Raw genomic sequence first — 13,353 nt, forward strand, 5'->3', positions numbered from 1 at the left:
CCCTTAACAGCCCAAAATAAGCGGAAATATTAACAGCGAAAATAAGCATACAAGTCATTTTCAAGTCTTAACAATCTTAAATAGAAATACTAGAGTAGTCATTACAATCTTTCCCCAAAATCTGATGCCACCATAATACAAGGACCACTAAGAGTATAAATAGTATGAATACATAAGGAAATTGTCATAAATGAAGAAGAAAAAAAAACTAAAGGATAAGGAGAATCCGGAGCGATCCCAAATCCAAGGAGCTCACCCTGGACTCTCAAGCAATGCTCTAAAGGGGAACCTGGTAGTCGCGGCCTCCACTCGTGCTAGGGATTAAGTCTGTACACAAAAAAAGGTGCAGCAAGTATAGCGTGAGTACAATAAACAATGGGTACTCAGCATACATCGTTGACCGACCGCTTCCGGAACGGAGATAAGGGTTGGTATTCGAAATCACAACCACACTTGTCCGCGATTAATCCAAATACAGGACAATCATAATAACAGCCAAACCCACATAACAAATAGATTTTCAAGATAAGTCAAAACAAATACCAATAATCACAACAACGATATAGAGAATGGATGAATGATATGCAAATGCAATGCAAGGCCTTTGTTTCCACTTCCCGATATACGCACATTCGAATATTAACGAATCGTGACCGCCCATATATCACCGCTCTAGTAATTTCCTCGGATCATGGCCTCAATTGCATCATATTTCAATAACCTGTCTCTTAGCCAACCGGGCTCAAGTATCAATAGAACGTGCCAAAACATCATCACTCATCCGGAATAAGATCCCATCGGACACACAATCATATCTTCAAATTGTATGCATGGATACATGAAAAGCATGAATATGGCATGCATCAAGTCAAGAACAAGTATAAAAGCATGAAATCCATTCTTATGTTCATAGCACCATAAAAGCTTCACCTTTTTACTACCTTTTCATATCAACGAGGATATATGTATGAGTGATATGCACACGAATAGACAAGACAGACAATTAATAATAAAAAAAGACATAAGTATGGGCATCGGACCCCAATCACAGATCCAAAGGATCGTACTATTCTATCATCTAGTGCTTAAAGCATGGCATTCATGCCAACTATACAATTGAAATTGTTCAAATACCCATAACATGATGACCAATATCCGATACTATTGCTCGTCACCTCACAAGTATCGGAAGCCCCTTAATTCACCCCAATTCCCTCTTATTAGGTTCATTTTAGCCAACACACACATTCAAGAAAGAGTTTAAGGTCTCAACATGCCTGGAATGCCGAATCTCGAATCACGACGCCCTCTTGCCACTCCGAATAGTCTCCAAAAGGAAAAGTCTAGTCAAATATGGATTATTCGTTAGAACACGAATCCAACAACACCAATGTAGCTACATAATCCAAAACCCCCCAAATTTAGCCCTAAATTTTGGATTCTAAACCCAAAAGGGCAAAACAGTAAATTGAACCTAGAATCATGAGCCTGATACTTAATATAACCCATAAACTGAAAATCATCCAATAATAATCACTAATTCATGCTCAATTTCTAAACCTCAATTCTTATGTTGGGTTCCAAAACCGCTCAAAATTATCTCTTAAAATCAACATTCTAAGCATCGGTTATGGGTCTAAATCACAGAAATAGTCATAAAACCAAGTTAGGAGAATTACCCAATCATTCTTCCTTGAATTGTTTTCAATTCTCCTCCAAAAACGATCTCAAACTTAGGGGCTTTCGAATGGAAGTCTAAAGGAAGAAGATACTAAAAACCACATTCTGCTCAGCGATTCGCACACATGCGTACCTAAGTTCTCACCGGCGAACTCGCACTGACGGAAAAATCCTCGCCACTAAGAACCCCACACAAATATCACCACTGCGCAGTGGCGGAGCCAAGCTCGCGGCTGCGTACACGCACACACACCTACGGTATAGTCCTCGCAGGGGCGGACCAAGACCAAAACATCGGACCCTCGCTCATGTGGGCCTCCTCTCGCTGGAGTGCATCCTCAGAGGCGGATCCCTCCTCGCACCTACACGTACGCCAGAACCAACAAAAATCTGGTTTTTGACTCTCAATACCCGAAATCTCGAGACTCTCCCGAAACCTCCCCGAGACAAACCAAATATGCAGGCACATGTAAAAATGCGCTACGGACTTACTCGCGCACTCAAAATTTCCAAAAGAAGTATCGTTGAATAAGTCAACCCCGAAAGGGAAAAAACCAACTTTCCAACCAAATGACCAGAATGCCCCTAAGACCCTCGGGAACTGAACCAAACACTCAAACAGCCTATATTCGACATCTCGAAGCTAATAGAACCAGCGAAAATTGATGATTACCCCTGAAGATGCCTAAAGTCAACCTAACACTTAAAGATTACTTAACGTAGCAAATTTTCAAAACAAGAAAAGAGGCGATTTCACAAGGGCAAAAGCAAGAAAGCAACCAAAACGACCTAACAGATCGTTACATCATCCACCAATAAAGCACATGTTCATCCTCGAACATCAAAGACAAGAAAAAGTAAAAGACGTACCTGGGGCATAAAAAAGCTGAGGGTACCTCGCTCTCATATCCAACTCAGTCTCCCAAGTAGGCTCATCCACCGGACGACCACTCCACTGAACCTTCACAAACGCAATTTCTTTGGATCTCAAGTTGTGAATCTAGTGGTCCAAGATAGCAATCGGATCCTCCTCATAGGAAAAATTCTGATCAAGCATCACCAAATCCCATCTAATCACATCAGAACCATCTGAAACATACTTATTGAGCATCGAATACCGGATGAACACTCGATAAACTGAGAGGTAGTGCTATCTCATAAGTAGCATCCCCAACTCTCTCAATAATCTCAAAAGGGCCAATGTACCGAGGACTCAACTTCCCTTTCTTACCAAATCGCATTACACCCTTCATGGGTGAAACCTTAAGCAAAACCTAATCGGCCACCATGAACACTAAATCACGAACTCTCCGGTCTGCGTAACTCTTTTACCGACTCTGAGCGGTGAGAAGCCTCTCCTGAATAATCTTCACTTTATCCAACGAATCTCTAAGAAAATTCGTGCCTCAAGGCCTCACCTCAAAGGAATAAAACCAACCAATGGGCGATCGATATCTCCTACCATTCAAAGCCTTAAATGGAGCCATTTCAATACTTGAATGACAACTGTTGTTGTAAGCTAACTCAGCTTAAGGCAAGAATTGGTCCCAATGACCACCAAAGTCGATCACTCAAGCCCACAACATGTCCTCCAAAACCTGGATAGTCCACTTAGATTGACCATCAGTATGGGGGTGAAATGTTGTGCTCAATTCAACTCGAGTGCCCAACTCCTACTGCAACTTCTTCTAGAAATGAAAGGTGAACTGAGGCCTTTTATCTGAAATGATGGAAATGGGCACTCCATGCAAAAGAAGAATCTCACGAATATAGATCTTAGGAAGCTTCTCAGAAGTATAAGTCATCTGAACAGGAATGACATGAGCTGACTTAGTCAAACGATCCACAATCACCCAGATCGAGTCAAACTTACCTAAAGTCCATGGTAATCCTACCACAAAGTCCATAGCAAACCTTTCCACTTCCACTCGGGAATGGACATTCTTTGAGAAATTCCCCCTAGGCTTTTGATGCTCATACTTCACTTGTTGGCATATCAAACACCGAGACACAAACTTCACAATATCCCTCTTCTTGCTACACCACCAATAGTGTTGCTTCAGATCTCGATGCATCTTCATAACACCACGGTGAATAAAATACCTTGAGCCGTGAGCCTCCTCCATAATCAAAGTAGTCAAATCTCCAGTTCGAGGCACAGACACTCGTCCTTTGATCCTCAAAATCCCTTCTTCATTAAGCCTTGCCTCACGAGCATTTCCATTCAACACTTTATCACGAATTTTGCACAACTTTGGATCATCAAACTGTTGTGCTCAAATCTGCTCCAATAAAGAAGAACGCGCCTCCATACAAGTAACAAACCCTTCTAGGTTCAGAAATATCAATCCTAACCAAGGAATTTGCTAAACTCTGAATCTCTCTAGCCAAAGGTCTCTCCCTAATCTGGAGACAAGCAAGACTATTTATACTCACTAATTTCTGACTCAAGGCATCCGCGACCACATTGGCCTTGCCTGGATGATAAAAGATAGACATATCATAATCCTTGAGCAACTCTAACCATCTTCGTTGCCTCATGTTTTGATCCTTTTGGTTGAATATATGCTAAAGACTCTTATGATCCGTGAAGACCTCACAAGGCACGCCATAGAGATAGTGTCTCCAAATCTTTAAAGCAAACACCACCTCTACTAACTCTAAGTCATTAACGGGGTAGTTCTTCTCGTGCACCTTCAATTGCCTGGAAACATAGGCTATGACCTTTCCTTTCTGCATGAGAACACAACCAAGACCCAACCTTAAATAATCACAATACACGGTAAAACCCTTTCCCTCCATAGAAAGAGTCAAAATGGGAGCCGAAGTCAACAAGGCTTTGAGCTTTCAAAAGCTCGCCTCACACTCATCCGACCACTGAAAAGGAACAACCGTTTGGGTCAATTTGGTAAGGAGAGATGCTAGATCAGAAAATCCCTCAACGAATCGTTGATAGTTACTAGGCAAACCATCAAAGCTCCAAACCTCTGAAACTGTAGTAGGCCTACCCCAATCACGAACAACCTCAATATTCTGTGGGTCAACCATGATACCATCCTTGGACACCACGTGCCCCAAAAACGCCAGAGAACTAAGCGAGAAATCACATTTGGAGAACTTAGCATAAAGCCTCTTGTCCCTCAAAGTCTTAAAAACAATCCTCAAATGCCGCTCATGCTCCTCCTAAATCCTAGAGTAGATCAAAATATCATCGATGAATACAATCACGAAGGAGTCCAAATATGATCGAAAGACATCATTCATCAACTCTGTAAACGCTGCAGGGGCATTAGTCAACCCAAAAGACATAACTGTTGACACCCAATTTTGTCCCACCTTTCCTCCGAAATACCTATTTTTCGCTTCCAATATTTTGGCAACTTTAAAAAATAATTATTTGCAAATTTTACTATAATTATTAGCTTTTATTAATACCGGCATTTCATTATCCTGTCATTATCTTTTACTACCGTTACTACTACCATTATTATTATTACTATTATTATTATTATTATTATTATTTTTTGTTATTATTATTATTACCAGTATCATCATAATTTGCGTTTCGGCATTTTTTACCACCTTATGCATACGCATCGCATTTTATTTCGCATAATTAAATGATAGCGTTTATTTATTTTCAAAATATTATTGCACGGCTATTACAGCGTCATATGATTTTATTACTTGAGCACTAATAATTACATATTTTTATATTTTAGCACACTTAGTATATAGTTAATTAAAATGGGTCTTTTATTTAAATTCAGAAAAAAACAAATTTATTTTGTCAAGCAGCCCACATTTTATTCATTAGCCCATATTTTGTTCCCAGCCCACATTTTAACTAACCAGCCCAATGTTTTCAGCCAACCCAGTCCATTAACCCACGACCCAGCCGAATTCTCATTTTAACAAAAATGAAACCCCTAAGGGTTTCATCTTTTTCTCCTATCCGCCGCACAACCCCATCCCCATCTCCCCGGTTCTCTCTCTTTCCCTTCCTCTCCTTCTCTCTCTCGTCTCTCCCTCACTCGCCCCATCCTTCCTGTTCCCCACGCCTCTGCCACATCCACTCCTCCCTGTTCCCCACGTTGTCACCGCACACCCCCATTCCCTTTGTCCCCCCGCTCCTCTCTCTCTTCTTCACAAACGAAAAACCTATAAATCTTGGTTCTCTATAATAGAAATAGGGCCTCTTTTTTTAGCCGCCTGAAAACTCCATAGAATTTAGAAGCTTTTTTTTGTTTTAGCCGCACAAAATTCCAAAAAAGTTTTAATGCTCCGTGGTGGTAGCAGTTTCTGAATCGATTAAAAAATCCGAGCATCGCAAGCTCATATTTAATGGTCTTCGAGTGCAGATCGGAGATTCGAGGCACCCACTTCGCTGCGTCTGAAGAAGGTAATTCCCCTTCCTTTTTATCGTTTGCATTTTGTTCGGTTTCTGTAGCTATCTGCAGTTAGTTATGTATTATATCGGCATATTTTATGATTAAGTGTGTTTTGTGTTGCTGTTTAGTTCAGCCACTATGTGGTAAGGGTTAGATTAATTTCAGTCTTGTTTACACATATCGTTCACGTTCCAGTCCTGTGTTGCCTTATTAAAAAAAATTAATTAGCTTGATTGAGTTTTTTGGGTTCAAATGCTAGTTTCTTTTCCGCTTTAGAATTTCATCCTGCCAATCTGTTTATATTTTGTGCAAACTAGTCTTTGTTTCAGTCCCGCTTGAAATGAAAAAGATTAGTTTTCCTTTTTAACTTATTTGTATGAACATGCAAAGATATTTGTTTGGTTCTGTTTTGGTCCCATTTGAATCAAGTTCGAAGCTTCTGAATGATTGTCCTCGAGTTAATAAGTCACTAACAAATTTACTCCATAACTTACAAAAAAAACGCTTCTCTTTAAGTCTAAATCAAATGTTGTTTACTAGATGCTTTCCCTTATGAGTTGATCAAGTTCTAGGCAAGTTCTCTCTTGTTTGGCCTTCAATTTGAACATTTTTTTTTTGAAATTGTTAGTTGTACTAGCATATAAGTTATTCAAGCCATCGTGTTATGGCGGTTCCCCATTCCTGTGAAGTTGTCATTATTTGCCAGTATTTTAGTTCCTCTAAGTTAAAGTCTACCTGGGCTGCTGATTATTTTTAACTTGTTGTTCACCTCGATTATTGAAACTGTTAGTCAGAAACTGCTTTAGAAAGCTCAGAGATAGATATATTGTTTGATTGTGTTTTGCTTGATAAATTAATGTTATCCACTCCTTAAAGTCAGTAGGGTATTAACTGAGTCTAGAAACTGGTTCAAATATTCCAAGAGGATTAGTTTATAAACGTTACGGTGATCTTGAATAAACTCTTAAATTTAGAAGTTATTACTTGTCTTGATTTCTCTTGTTAAGATGTTTCATTTTAACAAAATTCCTGCTTGGATTGTAACAAGTTTTGGTAGACCATTTAACTCTTAAAGTTGAGGAGTCCTCTCCCTGCTTAGAACTCATTGGTAGATTTGTAGAAGTCCTTAAAGTTGTGTTTTTCTTAGTCTAGTTTGATTGGTTCTTATCCTGAACCTTTGTGTTTAAGCTCAAATGTGCTAGAATTAGGGTCTTAAATGATAAATAAGATCCAAAAGAAAAACTGTTTATGCCTACATCATGGCCATATCTGTTAATTCTCGTAATCAAAGAATAGTGCGTACTCTTACTTGCTATGTGGAAGATGTTTTGAATTCCAAAAAATATTCAAAAAATGAAGAATGTATGTTTTAATTATTATATATTCTTTGCAAAACACAACTTTATGTGAAGATCATTTTCTAATTGTTATTTCTCTCATTTTTTTTACATGTACACATCGGAGCAAACAGAGTCTTAATTCGGGACTTTATCAAAACAAAGTCTCAAGATGAGACTCGGCATACCCGTCCATAGAGTCATCTCGTTTCGCAGTTCTTAAATCACCTCGGGCAGGCGAAACTCGCTAGAGATCTCCTATAACATTTTATTCTTTTTTTTTTCCCTTATCATTCATTTCCTCTCATCCATCTTTTACGATTGCTAATTTGTTTGTGTTTTGGATTGTGTGAGGTTTAAAATTAGGTGCAGAACCTATGATTCATGTAGGATTAGAAAGGGGTAGATTTTATCATTTAGGATTACGACTCTGAACATTAAGTACTTATTTTCACCATATAGAGTGCATCATTCATATAATAACATTTTAAACTTTTGTTAGTTATAAGTTATCTTTTTTTTTTTTCAAAGCTATTTTCTTAAATTTTAAACCTTAATTAATTAACCTAAGCTTGGCCGGATAACCGTAGTTAACGGATTCTAAAGGATGCCTAATCCCTTCCCTTTAGGATAATATAGAACCCTTACCTAGAATCACTGATTAAGCAGACTATTAACGGAGGTTTAGTTAGCTTTACCTTAGTTAATAATTAGGTGCCCCAATTCACCTTAAAATCAATTAGGTGGCGACTCCTTAAAATAAAACAAATAGAAATCACCAAAATGTTGTACTCCGCTTTAACCCGGTTAAAATGGGGTATGACAGCTTGACGACTTTGCTTGGGACGTCAGGTTCTTAACCATAACAACTTAGGTTAATTAATCGGATGTTTGGATATTTTTCCTTTATTTTTGCTTGGTTGTTTCCTTATGTGCTTTTAAATGGCTGCTTTAAACATGAAATTTTCTCTTGTGAACCGAGTCCTTGCATTATCGGAACAAGTAAATATTTTTGAGTTCGAGTTTGTTGTCGTCTTTGGTGAAAAATGATCTACTCAATTCTCGTCGCCCCTGTCGCTGCTCGAAAAAAAAAGTAATCTTTTCTTCCTCATCTTAGTCTATATCTGTCATTTAGTTCTGTTGTAATTGTAGTTCTATTTTTTCTTAAGTTAGAAGTTGTAGAGCTTGGTTTCATTTCTTCCTTGTGATGTGATTATAAGGTGGTATTGTGAATCTGTAGTCAACAACATGGTGTAATTCCTTCCCTCACATTGTCACTTAGCTATGTAATATGGCTTGTTTGTTTGGTATTTAGCTTCCAGTTTGTTTGGGTTTGTCAAAGTTTTATTATGTTGTATGCCCTCATGACCATTCCAAAGTCCCTTCCAGCTCTAGAATATTATTTTTTCTATCTTGGTTTTGAGTGAGCCCAGTTAGCGGTAATTAGCTGTGCAACAATTCAATGAAGATTGCAATGACTGCTGCTACTATTAATAATATTCTTACTATCAGTTCGTTGCCCTTATTGGTTTTGTCTCTACTGTTCAATGATCACTTGCTAGGATAGTGTAGCCAATTTGTTAATTTCCATATGGTGATATATTTCAAATTTGATTAACTTAGTCTTTGTGTGTCTTAAGACCTGCTAAGTGTATTCACCTAGTGTCAATAAGGACCAAGGTCCACCTGTAGGGATAAGTTTGATTAATCGTGTATATTATATGCTTGAAGGATTAACTTAGTACCAATTTAGTGGAAACCTTAAGACGTATGATGAGTTTAATCAGTTAACTGTCCTTTAAAGTTCCCCCATAATGAGCTCATCCTTAGCTAAATGACCTTATGGATTAACAACTCTTAATTCAGCACAAGTGCTGACTGGATTAAACTTCAGCTTATAAGTAGTCACTAGTTTCACTCAAGTTTTTCTTTCTTCTGAAGCTTAGTCCTAGCTACCTGTTATTTTGTGAATAATGTGGAACACCAGGGTGGTTCTCTGTGTTAGTTTGATGGTGCAAAGCATTTGATGTTAAAATCTTAAAATAGTGACTCTTTTCTGGAACACAAATTTCTTTCAAACAGTTTCCTCCCTAAGCATGTCTAGCCAAAAGTAATAAAATATGATAAATGTGTTCATCACCAACTTATTTGCTTGTGATCAGTTTGAGATCATGTTGGGGTAAAGAATAACTTTAATGATGTTCAAAATCCCCATTTGATGTCCTTCTTCCTTCCAAGGATGTTCAATACACTAGCATATGTCCCTATTTTCTGATGTCTTAACCAGTAAAAGCAAGAGTGTGCTAGGAGATAGGGAAGCTTGATCTTTGTCAATAATTTGCATTTGATTAAAAGAAGAACTTGATGTTGGCTTGCTGTGCTAAAGGGTGTGATACCCATGCTATGCTGATTATACCAGAAAATGACAAGTCCTTGGATGAATAAAATGATAAGAGTCTAATAATGGCCATTTCTGCAATCTACCTATCCATGCACTATGTCGTCCTTTCAAGCTTACTGTTTTACATAGTAATTTGCTTTGATTTCTTGGCTTCTCTGATAACTCTTGTTATGACTAAGGTTTCTTTTGAGTTGTCTTATGTGGTAAAAAAATATGATGCTTTGGATGCTTATCTTGCACTCCTCTTCTTTGGATAACTTGGGGAATATCCCAATCCCAAAATGATCATGAGTTTCTGCTGAACCTGGGACCAGTAATACAAACTGTTGTCCTCCTGAGGCAAGCACTTGCTACGAATAGCTGCTATTAGTTCTTGTTGTTTTCTCTGTGGCTGTACAAGGGGCCACCATGTGTTACTTGACTAAGATGAAGCGAATCGTTTCATTGCCTTTGAGAATATTGTACTTTGGTTGCTTTTGAGGAACAAGGGTTGTGTGTTGAATTGTTGACAGTTTTCTGCTCTCTGTGACTGTTGTGCTATCTGATTGCTGGTTGTTATGATAAAACACCTGTTGACCACCTTTTGAATGGACTTGCTGTTGTACTTTAAGGCATCATATGCTACTTAAAAAAAAAAAAGTTGTTACCCTATTTGATACAAGTGCTACCCCCGGAGTTGCTGTTGAGTTATGTACAGAGACAGATCTGCTTTCTTGAACATTTAATTAAGACTAGCTTAAAAATAATGATCTTAAGATGCTTTAGACACATTTTAAAAATCTGTGTTCTTAAGAATCTTATATGGTTCTCTATTCTGTCACATGTTAGCAAGAATGAAAATAGGTGTGCGTAGTGATATAGTTGTTCTCTCCTGCTGCGTCTTAAGTCTTTAACGCTGCACTGGGACACTTCTATGGGCTTGCAGTGTCTCCTGTCTTGAAGCCCATTTTGAGCTGATGCTTGACAAGCAATAACCTGACTGTGTGTTTGGTTGTTATGCCCATCTACTGTGTTGGTTGCTATACATAGTTGTTGATGTTTCTCTGTGATGCTATACTGCTGACCTTTGCTGCTGTATTATGCTTGGGGATGCCATTGTGTTCCTGGGATTTGACAAAGAACAGTACTGCACTCGATTTGCTGCTGCAATCTTAACGAGCTGTTTTGCAGTATGTTGAGATTTGGGCTTGAGGCAGAAATGAAAAAGAAGTGAACAAATACTGAACTTGAGCTGCTATTTCAGAGACAGTTTGCTGTCACACTTTAGCTACTTCCTGTTGTGTTTCTGCTGCCTCTTTTGAGGGTGAACTGCTACTATTTATTTTTTGTTGAACTGCTGCACTATTGGCAAATGGTTGCTGCATTTTTTAGGGCTAAAAGATGAAAGTCTCTCGACCTTTCAAAGGATAAGCTGCTGCACTTTTGAGGTTTAAAAGAGTTGCATTCATGAGACATTTCGAGGCAAACAGCTACGGCTGTGTGTGTGTGTTTTTGAAATATTGTTGTTGTTCTGCTTCTCCTCAAATGAGCGGAGTTGTTTTTGAAATATTGTTGTTCTGCTACGCACTATGGCTGTTTATTGCTACTATTTATTGCGTATTTGAGTCCTTTAAGTTTAAAGTGAACAAATTGCTATACTTGGTGAAAATCCCACTGATTTGATTTAAAACATGATTGAGATAATGTTTGTTGAGCTAAAACTAAATTTTCAAGCGCTTATCTTTTCCTGGGAACATTACTTAGCTTGTTCTTTCAGCAAGATTTTGATTAATTTAAATTGCAACTGCTAAAGGCTGTATTTTGTAGAACTAAGGAGGAAAGGATACCAACTGGTTCCCTTAAGGCTAAAGTCGTTTTGGTGCTAACTGGGAAATCAAATGATGCCTTGAACCATCTAGTTTTCTTTGATATTTGAGTTGATTCTATTAGTATTCTAATTTAATTAAGTTTCTCCTGGGTTGAGAATGTTTATTGCATTTGGATGTCGTCATGGGAAGACAATTTGGATAAGACATTCTTACTTAGGGACCATGGTTGTCACTCTCGAGATGTGGGCTCAAGTGGCTAACATAATGCAGTATTTGGGGAATGCGGGAGCAGGGCCTAGCAATGACGGAGCATCATTTTTAGTTCAGCTGCCAGCATTATCAAGTGCGAAAGATCTAGGCTGAGTCTTAGGTTGTCTTTACATTACGTCACCTTTTATGTATTTTGGTTTATTGTCTCATTAATATACTCGTTTTTTTTATTTCAATGAAATTTGGCCTTTTATTTCCAAACTCAAATGTCTCAATTAAATGGCTTGGATCACTCTATCATAATCTCGAATATGTGGCGTTAGGCCTACCTCTGGCATAAAGAGGTCCCTGCATATTAGGACGTGTTATTAATACTGGTGTTAAAACTTTGTAAGTCGTTTGCTTGCTTACTTGCTAAGTGATTTACTTGAGTTTATGTGTAATATGCTCGCTTTTGAATTTATTTGCGATTACTTGATGCCAAGAGAATTACTTGAATTTATTTTCTACTTGTTTAGTTTTAATTCTTTAGAGGTTGCCTAGCATTGAACATTGTGTTGGCTGCGAATCTGCGTTAAGGACAAGATACAATGGCAAAAAGATTTGAATCATTCGACATCGGTGTGGGATTGGTGCAAGCGCAAAATGAGGATAGCGAGAAGAATGTGGTACAAAGAAGCGTGTTGGTCAATTTAGGAAATACCTTCAGCCTTCTTCCTAACATAAGTTCAGCTTCCGGCTCAACCCAAAACATTTCCTTCACTATTTCTCCTCACCCAGTTCCTATATATATACCGCCAAGATACTCTATTAAACCAGAAGCTTTGCAAGTCACGTTGATGCCTAATTTCCAAAAGCCTGCACTTGAAGCACTCTTCACAGAGAGACAGCAAAATCAGCTAGCGGTATGCCCATACAAGAGATTGAGAAATGAAACGAAGGCAACCAATTGGGATGACTCGGATAGAGAGCTTCACAATTTAAGGAGAATTGTTGGAGAAGAGATGCGGGAAAAAAATGTCCAAAGTTTAAGATATGAAAGCTTGTGCATGCTTCCAAATGTTGAGGTGCCGCTAGGATTCAAAGTGCCAAAATTCAACACCTTCAATGGCAGAGGAAATCCTATTACGCACTTGAAAGACTATTGTAGCAGATTAATGAGAATTGGACAAGATGAAGCCATACGAATGAAATTGTTCATTCAGAGCCTATCAGGGTTTGCATTAGATTGGTACATAGAACAAGAGTTTCGCAAATGGTACACATGGGATGACATGGCCCACGACTTTGTAGAACAATTCAAGTTTAACATCGGGGTTAGTCCAAATCTTTATGATATGCGTGAGATAGAAAGAATGCCACATGAGTCTTTTCAGGAATATGCCATCCGATGGAGATTGGAAGCTTCAAAAATACGCCCTCCATTGCCCGAGAATGAGTTGATTTCAACTTTCATCCAAATGCAAAATGGCATATATTATGAAAAGTTGTTATGTGCGCAGTTACGTGACTTTTTTGATCTAATT

General features: G+C 38.3%; 1 protein-coding gene across 1 annotated transcript; it reads right to left on the reverse strand.

The window, feature by feature from the left end:
* Positions 1-3,368: 3,368 nt before the first annotated feature.
* Positions 3,369-11,173, reverse strand: LOC132608024 (uncharacterized). Its single transcript, XM_060322105.1, has 7 exons — positions 11,081-11,173; positions 10,867-10,995; positions 10,114-10,200; positions 4,573-4,863; positions 4,276-4,413; positions 4,006-4,086; positions 3,369-3,947 (listed from the first exon to the last, which is right to left on the reverse strand). The coding sequence occupies exons 1-7, from the start codon at positions 11,171-11,173 to the stop codon at positions 3,369-3,371; spliced, it is 1,398 nt and encodes a 465-aa protein (XP_060178088.1).
* Between the last annotated feature and the right edge of the window lie 2,180 nt (positions 11,174-13,353).

This window comes from Lycium barbarum, chromosome 8, assembly GCF_019175385.1.
Source record: "Lycium barbarum isolate Lr01 chromosome 8, ASM1917538v2, whole genome shotgun sequence".
NCBI classification, from domain to species: Eukaryota; Viridiplantae; Streptophyta; class Magnoliopsida; order Solanales; family Solanaceae; genus Lycium; species Lycium barbarum.